This window comes from Mobula birostris, chromosome 9 (genome assembly GCF_030028105.1).
Source record: "Mobula birostris isolate sMobBir1 chromosome 9, sMobBir1.hap1, whole genome shotgun sequence".
NCBI classification, from domain to species: Eukaryota; Metazoa; Chordata; class Chondrichthyes; order Myliobatiformes; family Myliobatidae; genus Mobula; species Mobula birostris.
Window position 1 is genome coordinate 84,702,845 of NC_092378.1, and position 26,287 is coordinate 84,729,131.

The 26,287-nt window shown below is 42.5% G+C and overlaps 1 protein-coding gene across 6 annotated transcripts in view; it reads right to left on the reverse strand.

The window, feature by feature from the left end:
- lcmt1 (leucine carboxyl methyltransferase 1) overlaps nucleotides 1–26,287 on the reverse strand; it is a 121,370-nt gene that overhangs the window by 52,764 nt on the left and 42,319 nt on the right. For 5 of the 6 annotated variants that reach the window (XM_072268325.1, XM_072268328.1, XM_072268327.1 and 2 more), the window contains exons 5-8: nucleotides 22,005–22,081; nucleotides 19,774–19,835; nucleotides 18,094–18,196; nucleotides 3,177–3,230 (exon numbers count right to left, since the gene is read on the reverse strand). In XM_072268325.1, the coding sequence (XP_072124426.1) occupies nucleotides 3,177–3,230; nucleotides 18,094–18,196; nucleotides 19,774–19,835; nucleotides 22,005–22,081 (296 nt within the window). The remainder of the gene's footprint in view (nucleotides 1–3,176; nucleotides 3,231–18,093; nucleotides 18,197–19,773; nucleotides 19,836–22,004; nucleotides 22,082–26,287) is intronic. The other variant, XM_072268329.1, reaches the window with a different exon arrangement.

Genomic DNA, 26,287 nt, shown 5'->3' on the forward strand with positions numbered 1-26,287 from the left:
TTGAGAAGTTTGAGTCTTCTAGTAAGTCAAGACGGGTAGTTCGATTCCTCTGGAATACGATGGGTACGCATTTAGACAAGATGGGGGAGTAGTCTGTTACAGAAAATAATAGGCAAATATCCAAATAATGAAAAGCAACTGAGACAAATGTTCCAATTGTCTAAACATTCGGGAAAAGACAACTGGCCTGCAGGAGGTACATTTGATCTAAAGTTAATTCGGCAGGCGGAACTGGGAATATAGAAAGAGAAGGCAGGGAAAGAGTATGGTCGCCTGATTGCCCATGGCCACAAGAAGCAGAAGTAAAAGAAGACTGACATAAGTTAAATTGTTGGACCGACAACTCTAAGCAAAGAGGGATAGACGTATGTGAGAAAAGAGGGAATCCCAGGGGTTGGCAAGAGTTGAGTGCGATTTGTAAAGAATGGGATAAGGGACAGAAACAAAGAAGACAAAGAAAGAAATTGTATCGAAGCCAAAACCCGGAGACTGGTGGGCTGGTAGGTGAGGACAAGGAGAACCCTATCCCTAGTGGGGTGGCGGGAGGATGGGGTGAGAACAGATGTGTGTGAAATGGGAGAGATGCGTTTGAGAGCAGAGTTGATGGTAGAGGAAGGGAACCCCACCAGCCTCCCGGTCCAACATATAACTCTCTGTAACTTCTGCCACCTCCAACGGGATCCCATCACCAAGCACATCTTTCCCTCCCCCCATCCCTGCTATCCGCTACATGACTCCCTTGTCCATTCGACCCCCCCTCCCATCCCTTCCCACTAATCTCCCTCCCAGCACTTATCCTTGTAAGCAGAACAAGTGCTATACATGCCCTTACACTTCTGCCCTCACCACCATTCAGGGCCCCAGTCATTCCAGGTGAGGCGACACTTCACCTGTGAGTTGGCTGGTGTGATATACTGTGCCTGGTGCTCCCGGTGTGGCTTTCCATATATTAGTGAGACCTGACACAGACTGGGAGACTGTTCCGCTGAACACCTACACTCTGTCCACCAGAGAAAGCAGGATCTCCCAGTGGCCACACATTTTAATTCCATGTCCCATTCCCATTCTGATATGTCTATCCACGGCCTCCTCTACTGTCAAGGTGAAGTCACACTCAGGTTGGAGGAACAACAACTTATATTCCGTCTGGGTAGCCTCCAACCTGATAGCATGAACATTGATTTCTCTAACTTCCATTAATGCCCTTCCTCCGCTTCTTACCCCATCCCATATTTATTTTTATTCCCCCCCACTTTCTTTTCCTTCTCCCTGTCCCTCTCACAATCATTTCTTGCCTGCTCTCCATCTTCCTCCGGCACTCCCCTCCCCTTTCTTTCTCCCGAGGCCTCCTGTCCCATGTTCCTCTCCCTTCTTCAGCCTTGTATCCGTTTTGCCAATCAACTTTCCAGCTCTTAGCTTCTTTCCTCCCCCTCCTGTCTTCTCCTATCATTTCAGATCTCCCCCTCCCCCTCTCAAATCTCTTACTATCTCTTTTTTCAGTTAGTCCTGACTAAGGGTCTCGGCCCGAAACGTCAACTGTACTTCTTCCTATAGATGCTGCCTGGCCTGCTGTGTTCCACCAGCATTTTGTGTCTGTTGCTTGAATTTCCAGCATCTGCAGATTTTCTCGTGTTTGCGCTTTTAAAAGGGAACTACATTATACTTTTAAAAAAAAAATCTAAAGTGTTAGTTTGTCAGAAAAGAAAGATTTATTTGTTTTTAAAAGGTTTTATCATGAAGTGTGGCACCAATGTAGTACAGATCTTAATAGACCAGAAGGAACCAGATTCAACCCTTGGCTTGTGCTAATTAACCCCCATTGTTAATACACTATGCTGACTCAGATGGGTTAATTCCTGGGCCTTATCAATTTCTGCCGCACTTGGATTCACGATGTTGTCCTGCTCACCAGATCCTCACCCAAATGTGAGACTCCCTTTCAACTCTCAGAGCAGGCCCAACTGGATTTTGCTTCCCTTAAGCAAGCCCTGATATCGCACCCCTCCTTGGGCCGGCCCCTATACGATCGCCGTTTTGCACTATGTGACAATCAAGGATGGGTATGCCACCACTGTCCTTTCTCAGAGCCATGGGCGTCAACAACGACCTGACGCCTACTTCTCCAAGAATCTCAATCTGGCAGCTTCCAGCTGACCCCCCTGTACTCAAATTCCCCCTTCAGTATATGATGTGGTTCTGGCCATGAGTAACATAACCTTGCACCAGCCAGTGAACATACTCACTTCTCATGACATGGTTACCCTGATGAACATCCATCAAACTCAAGCCCTTATGCATGCCTGCCACACTAGGTATGAGGTCCTTCACCATTTTTTTCCTTGTTCTACTGTGAACCCAGCCACCTTTTCAGAATGCCCGCCTGAGCATCTGGATTCACCGTGCCATGACTGTGCAACAATAAATCACCAATTGACAGAGGTCCGGCCTGATATGACTGACGTCCCCCTCGCTAACCTGAACTTAGTCTTCTGTGTAGATGGGAGCTCCTTGATAAACAACCAAGGTCAGCACCGTGCAGGCTATGCGGTTGTTTCCAACATAGAAACTGTGAAGTCCGCTTCCTTTCTTTCTCCTCACTCGGCACAGCAAGCTGAACTCTTTGCACCCACACACCATGCATCATAGCCACTGGGAAATCGGCCAACATTTTTACAGACTCTAGATATGCCTTTGGAGTTGCTCATGACTTTGGCCAACTTTGGAAAGCTAGGGGTTATGTCACCTCCCCTGGTATGCCCATCACTAATAAAATTTGCATCGACAACCTTTTGTACGCCATCTTTCTTCCTTCACAATTGTCCATTATTAAACGCTCTGCACACCCTTGAAGGTACGACTGAGATTGACCGTGGAAACAACAGAGCTGACTCAGCTGCGAAACAAGCTGCCCTTACCGGAGCACTGATTGTTCCCCAAATGATGAATCGCCAGGAAAATCTGAATCCCCCATTTCCAAATTAAATGGTAGTATGCCTAGAATTGAGGATGTGCGTGTTTTACAGAGGGACGCCTCTGAAACAGAGAAAGCCATCTGGGAATCGACTGGATGTTTTTACTCACCGACCAAGGACCTCTGGCTTACTTCTGTCCATCAGGTCTGCGTACCTGAAACCATACTGGGCTATACTGTAGATTTTGTACATATCAATACTCACCTTGGCAAGGGGGGAATGGTAAGGCAATGTTTGGAATCATGGTGGAGCCCGGACCTGGAGAAAGTAGCAGAGAATGTTACCAGACGATGTCTGATAAGCCAAGAACATAATCCAAGAAAAGGCACACCATGCCCAAAGGGATATACTCTGTTGCCGAGATACCCTTTCTGCCAACTACAACTCAATTTTATTGAATTACCGCACGTGCACGGTTATGAGTATTGTCTTGCAATTCTTGATGTTTTTAGTAGATGGATTGAACCATATCCCACCATAGATAACAAAGCCGATACCATGGTGCGTATTTTGTTAAAAGAAATCATTCCCAGATTCCAGGTAGCGGAGTAAGTTGTATCTGACAATGGCCCTCATTTTGTGGGTGAGATTAATACCCAACTAAGCCAGACTCTGGGTATTAAACAGACATTCCATTGCTCCCACAGACCGCCTGATTGAAAGGGCTAATGGGACGCTGAAAAACAAATTGGCTAAACTAGGACAAGAAACCAGACAAAATTGGCTCAAAGTGCTACCGATAGTCTTGTTCCAGATGAAAACTCCGATCAGACCAAACATAGTCTGTTGACAGCCAAAATAATATATGGCAGACTGTTAAGAACCACCGGAAGGCTGACTTGCCAACCCCAAAATTACCTGAGATGGACCTGAATCAAATGTCGAATGAAATTATACGGTATATCCTGGCACTAACCAAATCTCTCCAGGTCTTGCATTCACAGGTGAAGGAGGCCCACTGGGAAGGACAGGAACTGGAAAATGAACATAAGAGTTTGCCCAGGAGACTTTGTTCTTATAAAGAACCATCTTAGAAAAAAGCTGGAAAGGGCCCTACCAAGTGTTACCGACCACTCCGACGGCAGTCAAGCTACAAGGACTTCTGAAATGGACATACCTAGGGCATGTCAAACGTGTGCATCCATGACTAAATTATTACTGTCTATACTTGTAATCTTCAGTGCTTGTATTGTAGTAACCAAATCAAACACCTTCCTGCCATTTTGCTATAGTTATGCTGGGAAAACTAACTCATCTGCCTGCTGGGTGAGTGCAATGATTCCTCCCCATGGGAAGATAGGGGTTTCTCTAATCGCCATTCCACTGAACAGCAGTGAACAACGGTCAGTCTGGGCCTTTTCTAATGACACTCAGACTTGCGAGGCCCAAAATTGCACCAGTGATGTGACTGGAGGTGCCATTTCTTTGATGGTTAGTACATTCGTCCCCCCTGAAAAAAGCCATCCGATGGGGAGGTCAGACATCATGGCCCTCCACCAATGTCAGATCTGACCAACTAGCAAATACTATCTGCTACTGTAATTTCAAAGTTAGGAGACTTACTTTCTGGGCAATAGCACTTGTGCCATTTATACAACAGCCGAACCACCGCACCCCCTGAACGGAACTCAATGGGTTTGCACGGAAAGGACCAACTTGTGGCTCCCAGGAGAGACAGCTAGCCGATGGGACACCCAACAAGAGAGCAGAAATTGGATGGGATGCTGCTTCCTGGCTTACCTTGTACCCCACATGCGAATGCTGAAACGCCTTCCCTCCTACAGCAAAAGCAAGGAATCTCACAACCAGAGCACTTCTGGAATGATAGCTTTCCCCTTCTACTGCGCGGCTCGCAATTCAAGGGAAATAATCAACCTGGCCGCAGTTTTGGAGATGACCAATAGTACTGCTAAGGCCATGGATGGCGTCCAGGATCAGGTGAGGCCATCTCCGCTGAAATGATGGCACTACAACAGACAATTTTACAGAACCGAATGGCCCTTGGTTTTGTTCTGGCTGAAAAAGGAGGTGCATATGCCATTACAGGACAAGAGTGCTGCATCTACATCCCAGATGAATCAGAGAACATTACTTCTCTCTCCATTCACATTCAAACAGAGGTAAATAAAATCCGGAAAATCGGGGCCGACCTACATGGCTTTAGCTCAAAAGGGGATGGTGGCCCTTCAGTGGCATCTTCACAGGATGAAGCGGTATACTGCTACATAACACTATCATCGCAGGAGTACTCATACTTATTGCAATTCTGTGATGTTTCTGGCCCCTTGTCAGCCGGTGCTTTTGCCCCGCACCTGCAGGGATATTTATACAAAGAGTCCCACTAGAAGGAAGGGGACTTCAGAGAGACTGAGGTGCAAATGATGAGGATGGAGATTATGATGACACAGAAAGCTCTTCAGCTTATCCCAAGGGTTATTATCCACCCTTCTTACACGAATATGAAAATTAAGATATACAACCACCACCATATTGATAATCCTAGTTGTCATGGAATGACAAAAGGAGGGAATGAGGAATTATATGCAGAATTAAAAGGGCAGCTTGGCTAATAATGATGCATGATAACTAATCTGCTAACTGTGAGAATAATGTAAGAACAAAGGAGTGTTTGTTGAATGAGAAAGCTGTTCTGTGTACCCTTATCAAGATGCCTAATAACAATCAGAGTATGTATGTGATAACGAATGTTTAACAAGCAGCCCCAGACAGTATTTGGGGCTCACTTAATTTGCAGATTTTCCCAAGCTCTATGAGCAGGGCTTTGTAGTTCAACTGAGCGAAACAAGCTTGCTAATAAACAGTATGTACTTTTAAGTAAACTGTGTTTGACAATTATTCCCTGGGTCTGAACCTTACGTCCTCTGGTAGAGAGGCAGATCGACACCACCACCAAACATTGTCTCTCTCCTCCCCTTTCAGCATTTCAAAGGGAAATCCCTACCCACTCTTTTGGTCCTACCAGCCACCTTTTCTTATAGCATTCTCCCTTTCAGCTACGGATGATGCAACACTTGCCCTTTCAGTTCTTCCCTTACCACTGGGTCCAAGGACCCAAGCAGTCTTTCCAGGTGAAGCAGGTTACTTGTTCTTTGTTCACATTTTGGCCTCTTCTACATTAGAGAAATCAAATACAGATTGGGTGACCATTTAAAGAGAGCACTTGCATTCAGTCCACAGGGGCAACCCTAAGCCTGTTCCAGTCACTTTAATTTTCCATCCCACTCTGATCTCTGGCTTCCTGCATAATTGTAGCCCCAATACAAGCCAAAAAATGATATTTCATCTTCAGGCACAATGCAGCCTTCTGGCCCTGTTGCTGAATTCTACAGTTTTAACTAACTTGATCTGTGTCTGTATCTCAAACAAGTGAAAATCTGCAGATGCTGGAAATCCAAGCAACACACTCAAAATGCTGGAGGAGCTCAGCAGGCCAGGCCAGGAAGCCTCCCAGTTTTATCTATCACCTTGTGGGGTGTTCTCCCCTACCACCCCACCAACCTCTGCGTCCAGCACATAATTCTCCACATCTTACACCACCTCCAATGGGATCCCACCACCAAGCACATCTTTCCCTCCCACCTCCCCCACCCACTTTCTGCAGGGATCTCTCCCTACGTGACTCCCTTGTCCATTCGTCCCTCCCCACTGATCTCCCTCCTGGCACTTATCCTTGGCAAGTGGAACAAGTGCTACATCTGCCCCTACACCTCTCCCCTCACTACCATTCAGGGCCCCAAACAGTCCTTCCAGGTGAGGCAACACTTCACTTGTGAATCTGTTGGGGTCATACACTGCATCCAGTGCTCACTGTGTGGTCTCCTGTATATCACCAAGGACCTACCTAGATTGGGAGACCGCTTCGCCGCTACACTCTGTCTGCCAGAAAAAGAGGGATCTCCAAGTGGCCACCCTTTTTAATTCTATTTCCTATTCCCATTCCAATATAGAGCTATAGGCAGGTAGTCACTCTGGGGCCTGGGGAGACAGCTAAGTGGGTTACAGTCGGGAGAGGGAAGGGCAAGAAGCAAGTGCTAGAGAGTACCCCAGTGGCTGTTCCCCTGAGTAATAAGTACTCCTGTTTGAGTACTGTTGGGGGAGACGACCTACTTGGGGGAAGCAACAGTGGCTGCGTCTCTGGCATAGAGTCTGGCCCTGTGGCTCAGAAGGGTAGTGAAAGGAAGAGGATGGCAGCACTGATAGGGGACTCTATAGTTAGGGGGTCAGACAGACGATTCTGTGGATGCAGGAAAGATACATGGATGGTAGTTTGCCTCCCAGGTGCCAGGGTCCAGGATGTTTCTGATCACATCCACGATATCTTGAAGTGGGAAGGAGAACAGCCAGATGTCGTAGTACATATTGGTACCAATGACATAGGTAGGAAAAGGGAGGAGGTTCTGAAAGCAGACTATAGGGATTTGGGAAGGAAGTTGAGAAGCAGGATCTCAAAGGTAGTAATCTCGGGATTACTGCCTGCGCTACATGACAGTGAGTATAGGAATAGAATGAGGTGGAGGATAAATGCGTGGGCGAGGGATTGGAGTAGGGGGCAGGGATTCAGATTTATGAATCATTGCGACCTCTTCTGGGGCAGGTGTCATCTGTACATAAAGGACAGGTTGCACTTGAATCTGGGGGGGACCAATATCCTGGCCGGAAGGTTTGCTAAGGCTATTGGGGACGAGTTTAAACTAGAATTGCTGGGGGGTGGGAACCGAACTGAAGTGACAGAGGAAAGGGAGGTTGGCTCACAAATAGAGAAAGATTGGAGACAGTGCGAAAGGGAGGATAGGCAGGTGATAGAGAAAGGATGCACTCAGACCAATGGCTTGAGATGTGTCTATTTTAATGTAAGGAGTATTATGAATAAAGCGGATGAGCTTAAAGCGTGGGTCAGCACTTAAAGCTATGATGTTGAGGCCATTACAGAGACTTGGATGGTGCAGGGGCAGGAATGGCTACTTCAAGTGCCAGGCTTTAGATGTTTCAGAAAGGACAGGGAGGGAGGCAAAAGAGATGGGGGTGTGGCACTGTTGATCAGGGATAGGGTCATGGCTGCAAAAAAGGAGGAAGTCATGGAGGGGTTGTCGACAGAGTCTCTGTGGGTGGAAGTCAGGAATAGGAAGGAGGCAATAACTCTACTGGGTGTCTTTTATAGACCACCCGATAGTAACAGGGACATTGAGGAGCAGATAGGGAGACGGATTCTGGAAAGGTGTAATAACAACAGGGGTGCTGTGGTGGGAGGCTTTAATTTCCTAAATATTGATCGGCATCTCCTTAGAGTGAGGGGTTTAGATGGGGTGGAGTTTGTTAGGTGTGTTCAGGAAGGTTTCGTGACACAATATGTAGATTAGCCTACAAGAGGAGAGGCTGTACTTGATCTGGTATTGGGAAATCAACCTGGTCAGGTGTCAGGTCTCTCAGTGGGAGAGCATTTTGGAGATAGTGATCACAATTCCATCTCCTTTACCATAGCATTGGAGACGGATAGGAACAGACAAGTTAGGGAAACGTTTAATTGGAGTAAGCAGAAATATGAGGCTATTAGGCAGGAGCTTGGAAGCAAAAATTGAAAACAGATGTTCTCAGGGAAACGTACGGAAGAAATGTGGCAAAATGCTCATGGGATACTTGCGTGGGGTTCTGCGTAGATACGTTCCAATGAGACAGGGGAAGGATGGTAGGGTACAGGAACCGTGGTGTACAAAGGCTGTTGTAAATCTAGTCAAAAAGAAGAGCTTACAAAAGGTTCAAAAAACCAGGTAATGATAGAGATCTAGAAGATTATAAGGCTAGCAGGAAGGAGCTTAAGAATGAAATTAGGAGAGCCAGAACGGGCCATGAGAGGGCCTTGGAAGACAGGATTAAGGTAAACCCCAAGGCATTCTATTAGTATGTGAAGAGCAAGAGGATAAGATCTGAGAGAACAAGACCAATCAAGTGTGACAGTGGAGAAGTGTGTATCGAACCAGAGAAGATGGCAGAGGTACTTAATGAATACTTTGCTTCATTATTCACTATGGAAAAGGATCTTGGCGATTGCAGGGATGACTTGCAGCAGATTGAAAAGCTTGAGCATGTAGATATTAGGGAAGCATCAAGTTGGGTAAGTTACCGGGACCGGATGGGATATACCCCAGGCTACTGTGAGAAGCGAGGGAGGAGATTGCTGAGCCTCTGGCGATGATCTCTGCATCAGCAATGAGGATGGGAGAGGTTCTGAAGGATTGGAGGGCTATGGATGTTGTTCCCTTATTCAAGAAAGGGAGTAGAGATAGCCCAGGAAATTACAGGCCAGTGAGTCTTACTTCAGTGGTTAGTAAGTTGATGGAGAAGATCCTGAGAGGTACGATTTATGAACATTTAGAAAGGCATAATATGTTCAGGAACAGTCAGCATGGCTTTGTCAAAGGCAGATTGTACCTTATGAGCCTGATTGAATTTTTTGAGGATGTGACCAAACACATTGATGAAGGTAGAGCAGTAGATGTAGTGTATATGGATTTTAGCAAGGCATTTGAGAAGGTACCCCATGCAAGGCTTATTGAGAAAGTAAGGAGGCATGGGATCCAAAGGGACATTGTTTTGTGGATCCAGAACTGGCTTTCCCACAGAAGGCAAAGAGTGGTTGTAGACCAGTCATATTCTGCATGGAGGCCAGTGACCAGTGGTGTGCCTCAGGGATCTGTTCTGGGACCCCCACTCTTTGGATTTTTATAAATGACCTGGATGAGGAAGTGGAGGGATGGGTTAGCAAATTTGCTGATGACACAAAGGTTGGGTGTGTGGTGGATAGTGTGGAGGGCTGTCAGAGGTTACAGTGGGACATTGACAGGATGCAAAACCGGGCTAAGAAGTGGCAGATGGAGTTCAACCCAGATAAGTGTGAGGTGGTTCATTTTGGTAGGACAAATATGATGGCAGAATATAGTACTAATGGCAAGACATTTGGCAGTGTGGAGAATCAGAGGGATCTTGGGGTCCGAGTCCACAGAACACTCAAAGCTGCTACGCAGGTTGACTCTGTGGTTAAGAAGGAATACTGTGCATTGGCCTTCATCAATCGTGGGATTGAGTTTAAGAGCCAAGAGGTAATGTTGCAGCTATGTAGGACCCTGGTCAGACCCCACTTGGAGCACTGTGCTCAATTCTGGTTGCCTCACTACAGGAAGGACGTGGAAACCATAGAAAGGGTGCAGAGGAGATTTACAAGGATGTTGCCTGGATTGGGGAGCATGCCTTATGAGAATAGGTTGAGTGAACTTGGCCTTTTCTCCTTGGAGTGACAGAGGATGAGAGGTGACCTGATAGAGGTATACAAGATAATGAGAGGTATTGATCGTATGGATAGTCAGAGGCTTTTTCCCAGGGCTGAAATGGCTAACACAAGAGGGCATATTTTTGAGGTCCTTGCAAGTAGGTACAGAGGTCAGGGGTAAGTTTTCTTTTAACGCAGAGAGTGGTGGGTGCGTGGAATGTGCTGCCGGCGGTGATGGTGGAGGTGAAAACGATAAGGTCTTTTAAGAGACTCCTAAATGGATACATGGAGCTTAGAAAAATAGAGGGCTACAGGTAAGACTAGGTAGTTCTAAGGTAAGGACATGTTTGGCACAGTTTTGTGAGCCGAAAGGCCTGTATTGTGATGTAGATTTTCTATGTTTCTATGTCCATCCATGGCCTCCTCTACTGTTGCAATGAGGCCACACTCAAGTTGGAGGAAAATACCTTGTATTCCATCTGGGTAGCTTCAAACCTGATGGAATGAACTTCGATTTCTCAAACTTCTGGCAATGTCTTCCCCTTCACCATTCTCTGTCCCCCTTTCCCTCGCTCACCTGATCTCCATGCCTGCCCATTACCTCCCTCTGCTGCTCCTCCCCACTTTTCTTTCTTCCATGGCCTTCTGTCCCCTACTGTTAGATTCCCCATTCTCCAGCCCTGTACCTCTTACACCAATCAACTTCCCAGCTCTTTAATTCACTCCTCCCCCTCCGCGTTTCACCTACCATCTTGTGTTTCTCCTCACCACCCCCCCCCCCCCACTTTTTAAACTCTACTCATCTTTTTCTCCAGTCCTGCTGAAGGGTCTCGACCCGAAATGTTGGCTGTACGCTTTTCCATAGATGCTGCCTGGCCTGCTGAGTTCCTCCAGCATTTTGTGCATGTTGCTGTGTCTGTATCTGTTGGGTATATTCTGCATTTCACAACTGTTACATTCTTTTATCCATATTCTCACTCTTACTGTCCCCTTTCACTCATCGATCAGACCCTTATTTACAGCATATCCCAATTTTCACTTTGGTTTTTACCCCATCAGAAATACCCTCCCCAACTTCGCACTCTCTTTTCACCTTAATAGGCTTTTTCAATTTCATTCCCAGTACTGAGAAAGTGACTAAACAAACTTTTGACCTCTTCATTTCCATTTTGTGCCCTAACTAATGAAGGTAATATACCATGAACCTTCTTCATTACTTTATTCACCCCTACTGATAGTTTTAGGGATTTACCTACTTGTATATAATAGCCCAGGGATTAATGTTCCTCAATACTCCCTAAGCTCTTATCATTCATTGTATATATGCTGCCCTTATTAGATTCACAAGGTGCATTACCTTGTTAAATACCATCTGCTATTGCTCCATTGAATTTGGCAGCTAATCACTGTCGTTCTGCAGCCTAAGACTACCTTTCTCATTATTGACAGTACCACCAATTACCATGGTATCTGTAACTTTTACTATTCATAGCTTCTGCATTCAGATCAAGATCGTTAAAGTGTATGATAAATGACAACTCTGGTCACTGACTTCTAATCACAAAAACATTCCTCCAGCATCATCCTCTGTCTCTTATTCCAACTTGTCCACTTGCCTTGAATGCTATGGGTTCCAACCTTTTCACAATGGTCAAAGATATTATTAAAGTCCATGTAAACCATATCAATAGCAACCTCATCCATATACTTTTAACATCTTCAAAAAACTTAATTAATTAGCTGGACAGGTTCTCCCAACGACAAAGCCATGCTGATTAATCACTTCTTTCCATTTGTAGGTTAATCCTCTGAAACATCTTCAATAACTTTCCATCCACTGTCATACTGGCCTTTAATTAATTGGCTTATCCTTGCTGCCATTTTAGAATTCAGGTACCACATTGGCTGCCCTCCGGTGATCCAGCAACTCATAAGCAGCTAGCAAAGATTCAAATTCCTCTGACTGAGGCTCAGCAGTTTGGTTTTCCCCTTGGTTCCCATAGAAGCCTAGAGTATATTTCAACAAGACCTGGGGACTTGTCCACTTTCTTCATGCCCACTAAGATACTCAAAATCTCTTTGGTAATCTTAACATGGTCTAGAAAATATCCTGTCTCTCGATACTTCAGACATTTCAGCGGCCTTCTTTGCTCTCCCAATTTCTTACAGATTACAGATTCTACTGCAGTAGTATCCAAATGTTCAGTTTTGGAACTACAAGATTGGTTTCATTTCTACTTCATTGGAAGAGGGATGGTGTTGCACAATGGAAAGAAGTATCCTGGAGTAAGGATGGAACTTCCTCTGCACAAATACCAAACATGATGATCACATCCACTAACTTAATCGCTGACTGACTGTTTATTCCCTTTCTCGGTTCTGCCAAATATCTATAACAAAACCTATGTTCTTCAGAGCTCAACCTTTAAAAGAGAAATGCTGCACAGTCCGTGTTTGTACTTACTGTAGTTCAGAATAAGAGATGTTGCTAAAATATACAAAATTCTTAGGAGATTTGGTAAGGCCTATGATAGGTGAGTGTTTCCCCTCATGGAAAACTCTAGGATCAGAGATCTTAGAATAAACAGGTTCTCTTTAAAATAAGAAAAAAAAATTCCTCCCTAAAAAGGGTTGCAAGACTTTAGAATTCCTTTCTCTAGGATGTTATGCAGCCTGAATCCTTGAATACATTCAAGACCTAAATAAATTTTTAATATAAGGTTATGGGAGAGGCAAAGAAAGTGAAAGTTGGATCCATAAGACATAGGAAAAGAATTAGCCCATTTGGCCTATCAAGTCTGCTCCGCCATTCAATCATGGCTGATCCTTTCTCCCCCCCTCCTCAGCCCCACTTCCCAGGCCTTCTCCCTGTAACCTTTGATGCTGTGTCCAATCAAGAACCTATCAAGCTCTGATTAAATAAACCCAATGATCTGGCCTCCACAGCTGGCTGAGGTAACAAATTCTACAAATTCACCACCCTCTGGCTGAAGAAATTTATCCACATCTGCTTTAACTGGACACCCCTCTATCCTGAGCTGTGCCCTCTTGTCCTAGATTCCCCTGCCATAGGAAACATCTACTCCGTCCAGGCCTTTCCTTAATTGAAAGATTTCAATGAGATCCCCCCACCCCACCACCATCCTTCTAAATTCCAGCGAGTACAAACCCAGAGCTATCAAACGTTCCTCATAAGATAACCCGTTTTTCCCGGAATCATCCTTGTGAACCTCTTCAGAACCCTCTCTGATGCCAGCATATTTGTCTTAGATGAGGAGCCAAAAAGGATTATCATAAGCAAGGCGGATGAACTTAAAGAGCGTGGATCAATACATGGAACTATGATGTTGTGACCATTACAGAGACTTGGATGACTCAGGGGCAGGAATGGCTGCTGAGTGTGCCAGGCTTTAGATGTTTCAAAAAGGACAGAGAGGAAGACAAAAGAGGTCACTGCTAATCAGTAATAGTATTACAGCTGCAGGAAAGAAGTAAGTCATGGGGGATTGTCTGAGTCATTGGGGGTGGAAGTCAGAAACAGGAAGAGGGCAATAACTGTACTGGCTGTTTTTTATAGACCCCCCCCCCCCTTAGTAACAGAGGCATTGAGGAGCAGATAGGGAGGCAGATACTAGAAGGGTGCAATTATAATGGGGTGGAGTTTGTTAGGTGTGTTCAGGAAGGTTTCCTGATTCAACACGTAGATAAGCCAACTATAGGAGAGGCTGTACTTAATCTGGCATTAGGAAATGAACCTGGTCAGGTGTCAAATCTCTTGGTGGGAGAGCATTTTGGAGATACTGATCACAACTCTATCTCCTTTACCACAGCACTGGAGAGGGATAGGAGCAGAAAATTTGGGAAAATATTTAATTGGGGTAGGGAGAAATATGATACTATTAGGCAGGAACTTGGTAACATAAATTGGGAGCAGATGTTCTCAGGGAAATGCATGGCAGAAGTGTGGCAAATGTTCAGGGAACATTTGCATGGTGTTCTGCATAGGTATGTTCCATTGAGGCAGGGAAAGGATGGTAGGGAAAAAGAAGCATGGTGTACAAAGGATGTAGAAGAAAAGAGAAAGTTACAGAAGGTTCAAGAAACTAGGTACAGTTAGAGCTCCAGAAAATTACAAGGTTGCCAGGAAGGAGCTTAGGAATGAAATTGGGAGGGCTAGCAGGGGCCATGAAAAGGCCTTGGCGAGCAGCATTAAGGAAAACCCCAAGGCATTCTACAAATATATGAAGAGCAAGGGATGAGTCGTGTGAGAATGGAAACGTGTGTGGAGCCTGAGGAGATAGCGGCGGTGCTTAATGAATATTTGCTTCAGTATTCACCAGTGAAAAGCACCTTGGCAACTGGAGGGATGACTTGGCGGACTGAAAAGCTTGAGTATCTTGACATTAAGAAAGAGGATGTGCTGGAACTTTTCAAAGGTGTTAAGTAGCAAAGTCTCCAGGACTGGATAAGATATACTCCAAACTACTATGGGAATCAAGGGAAGAGACTGCTGAGGCTCTGGTGATGATCTTTGCATCATCAATAGGGATGGGAGAAGTGCCAGAAGATTGGAAGGTTGCAAACATTGTTCCTTTGTTCAAGAAAGGGAGTAGAGATAACCCAGCAAATTATAGACCAGTGAGTCTGAGTTCAGTGGTGGGCAAGTTGTTGAAGATGATCCTGAGAGGCAGGATTTATGAGCATTTGGAGAGACGTAATCTGATTAGGGATAAACAGCATGGCTTTGTCGAGGGCAGGTCGTGCCTTACGAACCTGATTGAATTCTTTGAGGATGTAACATAACATATTGATGAAGGTAGAGCAGTGGATGTAGAGGTTAAATATTTCAGAAAGGCATTTGACAACGTTCTCCATGCAACGCTTCTTCAGAAAGTAAGGAGGCAAGGGATCCAAGGAATTGGCTTGACCACAGAAGGCAAAGGGTGGCTATGGATGGTTCGTATTCTGCATGGAGGACGGTGACCCATGGTGTTTCACAGGGATCTATTCTGGGACCCCTCCTCTTTGTGATTTTTATAAATGACCTGGATGAGGAAGTAGAAGGGTGGGTTAATAAGTTTGCTGATGATACAAAAGTTGGGGGTGTTGTGGATAGTCTGGAGGTTACAGTGGGACATTGATAGGATGCAGAACTGGGCTGAGAAGTGGCAGATGGCCTTCAACCCAGATGAGTGTGACGTGTTTTTTTTCAGTAGATCAAATCTGAATATAATAGTAAGACTCTTAGTAGTGTGGAGGATCAGAGAGATCTTGGGGTCACTGTCCATAGGACACTCAAAGCTGCTGCGCAGGTTGACAGTGTTGTTAAGAAGGTGTATGGTGTGTTGGCCTTCATCAACCGTGGGATTGAGTTCAAGAGTTGTGAGGTAATGTTACAGCTATACAAGACCTTAGTTAGACCCCACTTGGGGTCACCTGTGTTCAGTTCAGGTCACCTCATTACAGGAAGGATGTGGATGCTAGAGAGAAAAAGTGCAGAGGAGACTTACAAAGAGGTTGCCTGGATTGGAGAGCATGCCCTATGAGACTAGGTTGAGTGAACTTGGCCTTTTCTCCTTGGAGTGACAGACGATGAGAGGTGACCTGATAGAGGTGTACAAGATGATGAGAGGGATTGATCATGTGGATAGCCAGAAGCTTTTTTCCCAGGGCTGAAATGGCTAACACAGGGGGGCATAGTTTTACGGTACCTGGAAGTTGGTACAAGGGGATGTTAGAGTTAAGTGGTGCGTTCATGGAATGCCCTACCAGAGAAGGTAGTAGAGGCAGATATAATAGGGTCTTTTAAGAGACTTTTAGATAGGTACATGGAGCTTAGAAAAATAGAGGACTATGCGGTAGTGAAATTCCAGGCAGCTTCTAGAGTAGGTTACATGGCAGGCACAATATTTTGGACCAAAGGACTATAGATTGTCTATGTTCTAAAACTGTTCACAATTCTCAAGGTGATGCCTCACCAGTGCCTTATAAAGCCTCAGCATCACGTTCCTGCTCTTGTATTCTAGACCTCTTGAAATGAATGCTAACATTGCACCATTGACCCTACCTGCAAGTTAACCTTTAGGGTGTTCTGTACAAGAACTCCCAAGTCCCTTTGCATCTCAGATTTTTGGATTTTCTCACCATTTACAAAATAGTCTGCACATTTATTTCTACTACCAAAGTGCATGACCATGCATTTTCCAACATTTTACTTCATTTGCCACTTCCTTGCCCATTCACCTAATCTGTCTAAGTCCTTCTGCAGCCTACCTGTTTTCTCAACACCACCTCTTCCTCCACCAATCTCCATATCATCTGCAAACTTGGTAACAAAGCCATCTATTCTATTATCTAAATTATTGATAACCAGCATAAAAAGAAGTGGTCTCAACACCAACCCTTGTGGAACACCTCTGGTAGTCTCTGGCAGCCAACCAGAAAAGGATCCTTTTATTCCCACTCGCTGACTCCTACCAATCAGCCAACGTTCTAAGCTTGCCAGTAACTTTCCTGTAATGTCATGGGCTCTTAACTTGGTAAGCACACTCATATGTGTGGCACTTTGTCAAAGGCCTGCTAAAAGTCCTTATATACAATATCCACTGCATCCCCGTTATCTATCCTACTTGTAATCTCCTCAAAGAATTCCAACAGGTTTGTCAGACAAGTTTTTCCCTTAAGGAAACTATGCTGACTTTGTTCTATCTTGCCCTGTATCACCAAGTACTCCATAACCTCATCCTTAACTGACTCTAACATCTTTCCAATCACTGAGGTCCGGCTAACTGGTCTATAATTTCCTTTCTGCTGCCTTCCTACTTTCTTAAAGAGTGGAGTGACATTTGCAATTTTCCAGTCCTCTAACTCCATGCCACAGTTCAAAGACGTTTTTGAATGATCATTATGAATGCCTCCACAATATTTACTGCTACCTCTTTGAGAACCCTAGGGTGCAGTTCATCTGGTCTGGGTGACTTAAGTACCCTTAGGTCTTTCAGCTTTTTGAACACTTTCTCCCTTGTCATAGTACTCACTTCTCTATCCTCACACCCTTCAACATCTGACACACTGCCGTGTTTTCCACAGTGAAGGCTGATGCAAAATACTCATTTAGTTCATCTGCCATCTCCCTGTCCCGTTACTATTTCTCCGGCCTCATTTTCTAGTGGTCCGATATCCACTCTCATCTCTCTTTATTTTTCACATACTTGAAGAAGCTTTTACTATCAACTTTGATATTGTTTGCTAGCTTGCTTTTATATTTCATCTTTTCCCTCTAATGATTCTTTTAGTTGCTGTCCATAGTTTTTTAAAAGCTTCCCAATCCTCTATCTTACTGTTAATTTTTGCTTTGTTGTATGCCCTCTCTTTTGCTTTCACATTAGCTTTGACTTCCTTTGTCAGCCGTGGTTGTACTATTTTGCTATTTGAGTATCTCTTTGTTTTTGGAATACATCTATCCTGCACTCCCTCATTTTCCCCAGAATCTCATGCCATGGCTGCTCTGCTGTCACCATTGCTAGCACCTCCTTCCAATTTACTTTGGTCAACTCCTCTCTCATACCACCGTAATTTCTTCTACTCCACTGAAATACCGCAACATCAGACTTCACTTTCTCCTTATCCACCATGATGTTAATGAAGGGAGAAGCAGACTCGAGTATCAGATGCCCTTCTCCTGTTCCTAATTTATTTTTAACAGTCTTTTCATGGCGTAAACCTATCTACAGATGCCTACAGAGGGGTAGTTGAGAACATAATGCACAGTCAAAGTTCCGTGATTTTATTGGAGTTAGTGTTGTGGCAGGATGGTGACAAGAATCAGGATGTACTTACTTTGTATCCAGACCAAATTTCTTCAATCTTTCCAACAGCGTTGGGAGGTCACGGAGATCTTGCCCAACAATGGTATAATGATCAGAGTCCATGCTGCAACCATCTGACAAGTTGTCAAAGTTAATGTCTTAACTGAATATTCTTCATGATTACTACAAATGCAGTTCAAAAACATAAAAAATCATTTGAATTGCCCAACATCCTTGGCAGAGATCTGATGTTAGTTTGCTGTGCTGAAACAGTGCAAGGCATTGGAGAGTCTGCAACCTCTCCTACCAGATCAAGCTAGACATGATGAAAAAGTAGTAACCAACAAGCATAATATATTCACGCAATATCAATTAAAAACCAAACATGCTGAAGTTGCATAACTAATCTAATTGACCAAATTCAGGACAAGAATTGAAAAACATAGCTCAATGTTTTGTGTATAAGATATGGCTCTCAGTAGGACTGGTTCAACTGTTATGCACAATAATTTGTCCAGCTAGTTAATAAGTGCCCATGATATTATCAGAAAGATACTAGCATGGGTTGAAGATTGGCTAAGTACCAGAAGGCAAGGAGTGGGAATAAAGGGGGTCTTTTCTCATTGGTTGCCAGTGACTAGTGGTGTTCCGCAGGGGTCAGTGTTGAGACCATTTTTTTCACTTTATATGTCAATGATCTGGATGACAGAATTAATGGCTTTGTGGACATATTGCAGACAACATGAAAACATGTGGAAGGTTCAAAGTATTGAGGAAGCAAGGGAGTCTGCAGAAGGACAAGACAGATTAGGAGAATGGGCAAATAAGTGGCAATGGAATATAGTGTAGGACAGTGTATAGTCATGCACTTTGGTAGAAGGAATAAAAGATTAGTCTATTTTCTAAACAGGGAGGAAATTCAGAATTTAGAGGTGCAAAAGAGAATCTGTGTTCATGATTCCCTAAAGGCTAACTTGCAGGTTGAGTCAGAGATAAGAAAGATAAGTGCAATGTTAGTATTCATTTTGAGAGGACTACAATTTAAAGGCAAGGATATAATGCTGAGGCCTTATAAGGCATTGAACAAACTTCACTGGGAGGATTATGAGCAGTCTTGGGCTTCTTTTTTAAGAAAGGATGTGCTAGCATTGGAGAGGGTCCAGAAGAGGTTCATAAAAGTGATCCTGGCAATGAAAGGGTTCATGTATGAGGAGCATTTGATGGCTCTGCACCTATGCTCACTGGTGTTTAGAAGAATGATGAAGGATCTCATTGAAATTTATCAAATATTGAAATGTCGGGAGTGGACATGAAGATGTTTCCTACAGGTAAGGACCAGAGAGTACGACTTCAATAGAAGTATGTCCTGAGGGTGGTGAATCTGTGGAATTCATTGCCACAGACAACTTGTGGAGGCCAAGTCATTGGGTATATTTAAAGTGGAGATTGATAGGTTCTTGATTAGTAGGGGTATCAAAGGTTACAGGGAGAAGGCAGGAAAATGAGGTCATGAGGGATAATAAATCAGCCATGATAGGAATGGTAGAGCAGGCTCAACAGGCCAAATGGTCTAATTCCGATCTGATGTCTTATGATCTAGTTCAGGGAGCAATTGTATCCTTGGACCAAAGAATAGCTCATGTTAGCCATTTAAGCCCCAATAATATTTGAGGGAGAGTAGACATAAAAAATATTTCTTTTTCTTTCTCACCTATCAGCAGGCTACTACTTGAATGGGTTTCTAGAATTGGCTTTAACAGCGGAGGCTTTGTTCTAGAGGAAAGAGTAAACAGTTAAATGTGATTTATTGACAATGATACGATACTTTAACTGGTTTACAGAAGAAAATATTTCAAAGGCAAATGACTCAGCCCAAAAAATATCAAAATGCCAAATTAATAATATCAAGAGCATCATTCACACAAATATCTGGAACAGCAGATACACAATTTAAGTTTCAAAACAATATCCCTCAGTTGTTTAGCAACAAATCTTTGTATTTATTCAAAATTCAAGTGACATCCCCAAATCTACATACTCAAAATGAGAAAACATGCTATTTGCTATGCATATTATTCATACATATATCCTTAAACCTACCTACTATGCAAAATTTAAATCAAATCAATATAAATATAACCTGTGTAAATCCTAACCATAGACTAACAACTATCGGAGAAACACATACAAAATGCTGGAGGAACTCAGCAGGCCAGGCAGCATCTATGGAAAAAAGTACAGTCGATGTTTCTGTCAGAGACCCTTCAGCGGAACTGGAGAAAAAAAAATGAGGAGCGCTGAAAGGTCTTGGCCCAAAACATCGACTACTTTTCCCCATAAATGCCGCTTGGCCTGCTGAGTTCCTCCAGCATTTTGTGTGTGTTGCTTGGATTTCCAGCATCTGCAAATTTTCTCTTGTTTGTGTCTTTAATCATCGGAGAATTATTTTTGTACATAAATATTCTTTCCTTCAGTAAATTAAAGTTCTGATTGCTCAAACTATTATTAATTTACAAAAACATCCTTACAGTAGTTGCATTTGTCCACTCCACTGCCTTTTTATAACCTTCTTTAGACAATATCTTTAAACAAAAGAATATTAGCTACAAACAGACTTTGCAGAATGTACAACTCTGAATTGCATCAGTAGATTCTAGCTAGCTGAATTACCCAACCCATCTATTGCTGTTGATTTAACATTAACCGGGAATAGTAAAAATTTAACAGCTCTCCCCAAGTCCAGCTCATCAGCAGAAGCTGTTTTGAGCTGATAGGTATTTCAGTTTATCTGATGACGATATAACTGTCTTTTGCATCATTTGAAGCAGAGTGATAATCCTCTATAGATTTGATTTTAGTATCAAATTACCACATCTGCAGTTACTGTTTTAAACCGACATGTAGTATGTTTAAAAAGTTTTCTGAGAATAAAGAAAATAACAAACCAACACTTCAGCTCTGACCACATCTCTCCTTAAATAATGAAGTTGCACTGGGGGTTATCAATGTGATAGCTCTGCTCAAAAATAAAAGGATTCAACTAAGTTCTCCCCATGACTACACGGGTTTCCGCTGGGTGTTTTAGTTTCCTCCCACATTCCAGAGGCATACAAGTTAGGGTTAGCAAGTGTGAGCATGCACTGTTTGCGCTGGAAGCATGACAACTTGCAGGCTGCCGCCAGCATTCTCAATATAAAACAATGCATTTCACTAATGCTTCGATGTTTTGATGCACATGTGACAAATAAAGCACACTGTGGGCTTAAGAGCCCATTCCTGTGTTGTACTATTCTATGTTCTCAGTAATTCGAAAGTTTACATTAATGTTCAACTTCCAGACAACAGAGTATGAAATTAGATTATTTATTATTCATAAGTACCTAGGGTAATTAAGAGTAGCTATGATAGATGTGCAAAAGGTATATCAGCATTTTGGAAAATTTTTAAAAGTTGGTAAACATTTATCTTATAAAATGCTAAAGTGTATACTGGTAAAAATAAGATACAATGAATTAAAGAAGAAAGTAAAGATTCCCAAATGATTGTTAAATTGAGATATAAATAGTTTGTCTCTCAGGCAGAATTGGTCCCAATGCACTTTTATTAAAAAATAACATCTGTTGTCTTCTCAACATTTGGTACACATCTCCTTGTAAAATACAAAAGGATGATTGCCTTTATCAGCAATTGTTGGTCCCTCAATAATTGGCAGCACTGCAGCACCACCTCTAGGGAAGTGCATAATTTCAGAAAATCGTGTTCATTGAAACAGGAAATCGAGTTTATGAGAAAATTTCTCATTCTCTACCTTCAGAATAAACAATCTATTACATGAATCTATGACACATTATATTATTATACTATGCAAATATTATATGCCCTGCTCCTGAAAAGATATAAAATTATACATAAAATTGTGAATTAACAATCAAATGAACTTACTTAATTAAGTGTATTTTTCTCATGACAATCATTGGAAAGTCAATTTCAAAGTATTTTTTTGGAAGGATGTTTTGATCCTGAATTTGAAAAAAAAAGATAAATACACATTTAACACAGGAAATAGTTTGAATATACATGTCAAGGAGATGATTGATTCAAGCTAAAAACACCTAACAGTCAGGCTTTCACCGAACACTTAATTTCATTGAATGAAAGATTACTGACCTGAAACATTAATTCCATAGGTTTTCAAGTATTTTCTGTTTCAGATTTCCATGGGGTTTCTTTGTTGCTTTTAGGTATGTGGTTCTATTTATTTAAAGTCTTCTGATCAAGTAGGAATTGAAATGAAGGACCCTCAAACCACATTGAGAAATAGTCAGTGTGGTTATTACAGGGCACTTTATAGGACACACAATTTAGCTACCACATTGCCTCTATTAACAGTTGTCACCACACTTCTAAAGTACTGCACTGGCACCATAATACACTGAGTTAACCAACAGAGAAGCTGGTGCAGGAGGCAGGGCTTCAGGTTCTAGGATCATTGGGAACTCTTCTGGTGGAGGTATGACCTGTACAAAAGGGACCAATATTCTTGTGGGCAGGTTTGTTAGAGATGTTAGGGAGGGTTTAAACTAATTTGGCAGGAGGGTGGGAACCAGAATGGATGGTCTCAGGATAGGACAGATGGTAAAATGCAAAGATAGCATGCAGTCAGACTGTCAGGAAGGGCAAGTAGATGACAGGACAAAACTTGGAGCCAGCAAGATGAGTATCAGTACCTTAGGGATGCAGAATCAAAAAGGGCAGCAAATATAGTACTCAAAGTGTTATATCTCAATGCACGGCGTATAAAAAAATAGGATGGATGATCTTGTGGCACTATTACAGATTGTCAGTTATGATGCTGTGGCCATCACTGAATTGTGGCTGAAGGATGGTTGTAGTTGGGAGCTGAAAAGCCAAGGTTACACATTGTATCGGAGGGATAGGAAGGTAGGCAGAGAGGGTGGCGTGGCTCAGCTGGTACAGAACGGCATCAAATCAATGGAAAGATGTGACATAGAATCAGAAGATATTGAATCCTTGTGGATTGAATGAAAAAACTGCAAGGGTAAAATGACCCTGATGACAGTTATATGTTTGTTGAATCCCTATGAGATCACTTTTTAGAGCAGTTTGTCATTGAGCCTACTAAGGAATCAGCTATACTGGATTGGGTGTTACGTAATGAACCGGAGGTGATTAGGGATCCTAAGGTAAAAAAGCCCTTAGCAGCCAGTGATCACAATATGATTGAGTTCAACTTGAAATCTGAAGGGAGAGAGTAAAGTCTGATGTAGCAGTATTTCAGTGGAGTAAAGAAAATTACAGAGGTATGAGAGAGGAGTGGGTCAAAGTAAATTGGAAGGAGCTGCTGGCAGGGCTGACAGCAGAGCTGCAATGGCTGAGCTTTTGGGAAAAATAAGGAAGGTGCAGGGCAGATGTATTCCCTAAACAAAAAAATACTCAAGTGGCAAAATCGTACAGCCATGGCTGACAAGGGAAGTCAAAGCTACTGTCATATCAAAAAGTGAGGTCATACAACAAAACAAAAATTAGTGGGAAAATAAAGGATTGGGAAGCTTTTAAAAACCTACAGAGAACAACTAAAAGAATCATTAGAGGGAAAAGATAAAATATGAAAGCAAGCCAGCAAACAATAGCAAAATGGATAGTAAAACCTTTTTCACGTCTGTTTAAAAAAAGAGATGGACTTCCGGTAGAGCTCATGGAGTGAAGTCGTGTTCTTGACTCGCTCCATTACCTCTGAGTTTTTCTTCTTATGATCAGCTATATTTTAATTAACCATTAAGGCATCGACTTTTACAATATTTTGAAATAAATTGGGCTCTTTGATAATCGGATGCGTTTAAGGTCTGCTATGTCTAAGAATGGAAAAAACGGGAAGGACGACAAACCTCCGGTTAGACCGAAAGGTACCGATTTTCCTCCGACTGAACCACCGCTGACTTTGAAAGCTATATCGGAGCCAATTCAAAGGGAAATTTCAACCTCTGTTACGGAGCTGATTCGTGCGGAAATTTCAATTAATTTCCAGAAAATTGCCGATTCAATCGATAAGATACAAACATCTATTATGGAACATCAGTCGGCTATATCTGTTCTTCAAAAATCCACGCAACAAAGTGAGCTTAAGATGGAGAAAATTGAAGAAACAATTAATGTGATGAAGAAGAAACTTGACTTTCTGACCTTTAAAAACTCTGACTTAGAATCCAGAATGCGACAGCAGAATCTTCGAATGATTGGGGTGCGTGAAGCTGTTGAATCTGATAACCCTATGAAGTATTTTTCTCAACTTTTAAAAGATGCATTTCCTACTGTATTTCCTGACCAACCACCGTTATTGGATCGTGTTCACAGAGTTCCATCATACTCATCTAAGTCAGATAAACCTCGACATGTCATCTTACGCTTTCGTTACTTTCAGGACAAGGAGAAACTGCTTCGTTTCGTTCGATCTAAAGGTTACATTGATTTTTTGGATCTTAAGTTCCGATTCGTGGAGGATTTCAGTAAACCAATTCGGGATCAACGGATTCGTTACAGGTCTGTGATGTCGGAACTCTACAAGATGGATTTAAAACCAGCGCTGCTTTACCCTGCACGTCTAAGGATTCGTACGTTGGATGGAGCCCTCCGTTTTTTTGAATCTCCATCGGATGATTTGTCAGTTTTAATTTTTTTTTGCCTTATATGGGCAGAAAAGTTTATTTTTGATTAATTAATATGGTTGCTAAACCTTCTTTCTATCTGCGTCATTCCTTTCTTTTTCCCAGGGGATTCTGGGTGGTTATTCCCTCACCGTCATTCTACGTATTTCCTTTGAGGCCTTAAATTCTGTAGTTTTTAAATTTACTTCTTTCTGTAGGTTTTCATAACTAGTTTATGTTAATAATTTCATTTCTTTTTTTGTTTACTCATAGGGTCTGGGGTTTGTTGCGTTTTTTTTATATTTTCTGGCTTTTTCTCTGTTATATTAAGTGTTTGTTTTAATTGATTTACCTTTTTTTATTCTTTTACTGTTTTATAACTAGCTGATCTTTTTTATATTTACACTTTTTTTAGGGAGCGTATACTGGAAGTCATGGGGGTAGTTTTAGTGCTTGCTTCTTTCTGGCTGGTCTGTGTTAGATTTAGCCTTGGGGTCATGGGGTGGGGGGTGGTGGGAGAGGCTTCACGTTTTAGTTTCTTTCTTCTTGGGCTATGTACACTATTGAAGTATTGGTTGCGTTCTCCTTCCCGGTATCTCTTATTTGTTCTGTTCCCTTTCCGGCTTCATGGGTCGAGCCTATCGTCAATCCTCCTTGTTGCGGGTTGACTTTAGGGTTTATGGAGTTTATTATTAATTTTGTCTCCTGGAATACTAATGGTCTTAATCATCCTATTAAAAGGAAAAAAGTTTTTAAAGTGTTCCGGAGACTTAAAGCACAAATTTTATTTTTACAAGAGACCCATGTGCGGAGGGGGGACAGACTACGTTTTTTTAAATTCTGGAAGGAACAACAGTTTCATTCGAACTCCAACGCTAAGATTTGAGGCGTCTCTATTTTTATAGACTCCTCAGTTACTTTTATACAACATGATATTATTTCTGATCCGAATGGTAGATTTCTACTGGTTAGTGGTCTACTATTTAATAAAAAGGTAGCTTTGGTTAATGTTTATGCTCCTAATATGGACTGTCCGGAATTTTATAAATCATTATTCAATCAGTTCCTGAATTTGAATGAGTTTTCATTGATCTGGGGCGGAGATCTTAATACCTGTTTATCTCCAGCTTTGGACCGTTCGGTTCCTCTACGGACCTTACCTAATAAATCTGCAACTTTGATTAATTCATTCCTCTCTGATTCTGGGTCGACGGACATTTGGCGTTTTTTGCATCCTCAGGAAAAAGATTTTTCTTTTTTTTCACATGTTCACCATTCCTATTCAAGAATTGATTATTTCTTTATTGACTCTCGTCTTATTTCTTCAGTGATTAAATGTGATTATGACTCTATAACCATTTCGGATCATGCTCCACTTAAGCTTTCTATTAAAATTCAGGCCAATACACAAAATAATAGACAATGGCGTTTTAATTCGCTGTTGCTTCAGGACCCGGACTTGAACAGATCGATCTTTTTTTTACAATCAACTATACAGAGGATATTTCTGTGAACATTCTTTGGGATACTTTTAAAGCTTATATTCGTGGTCAGATTATCCCG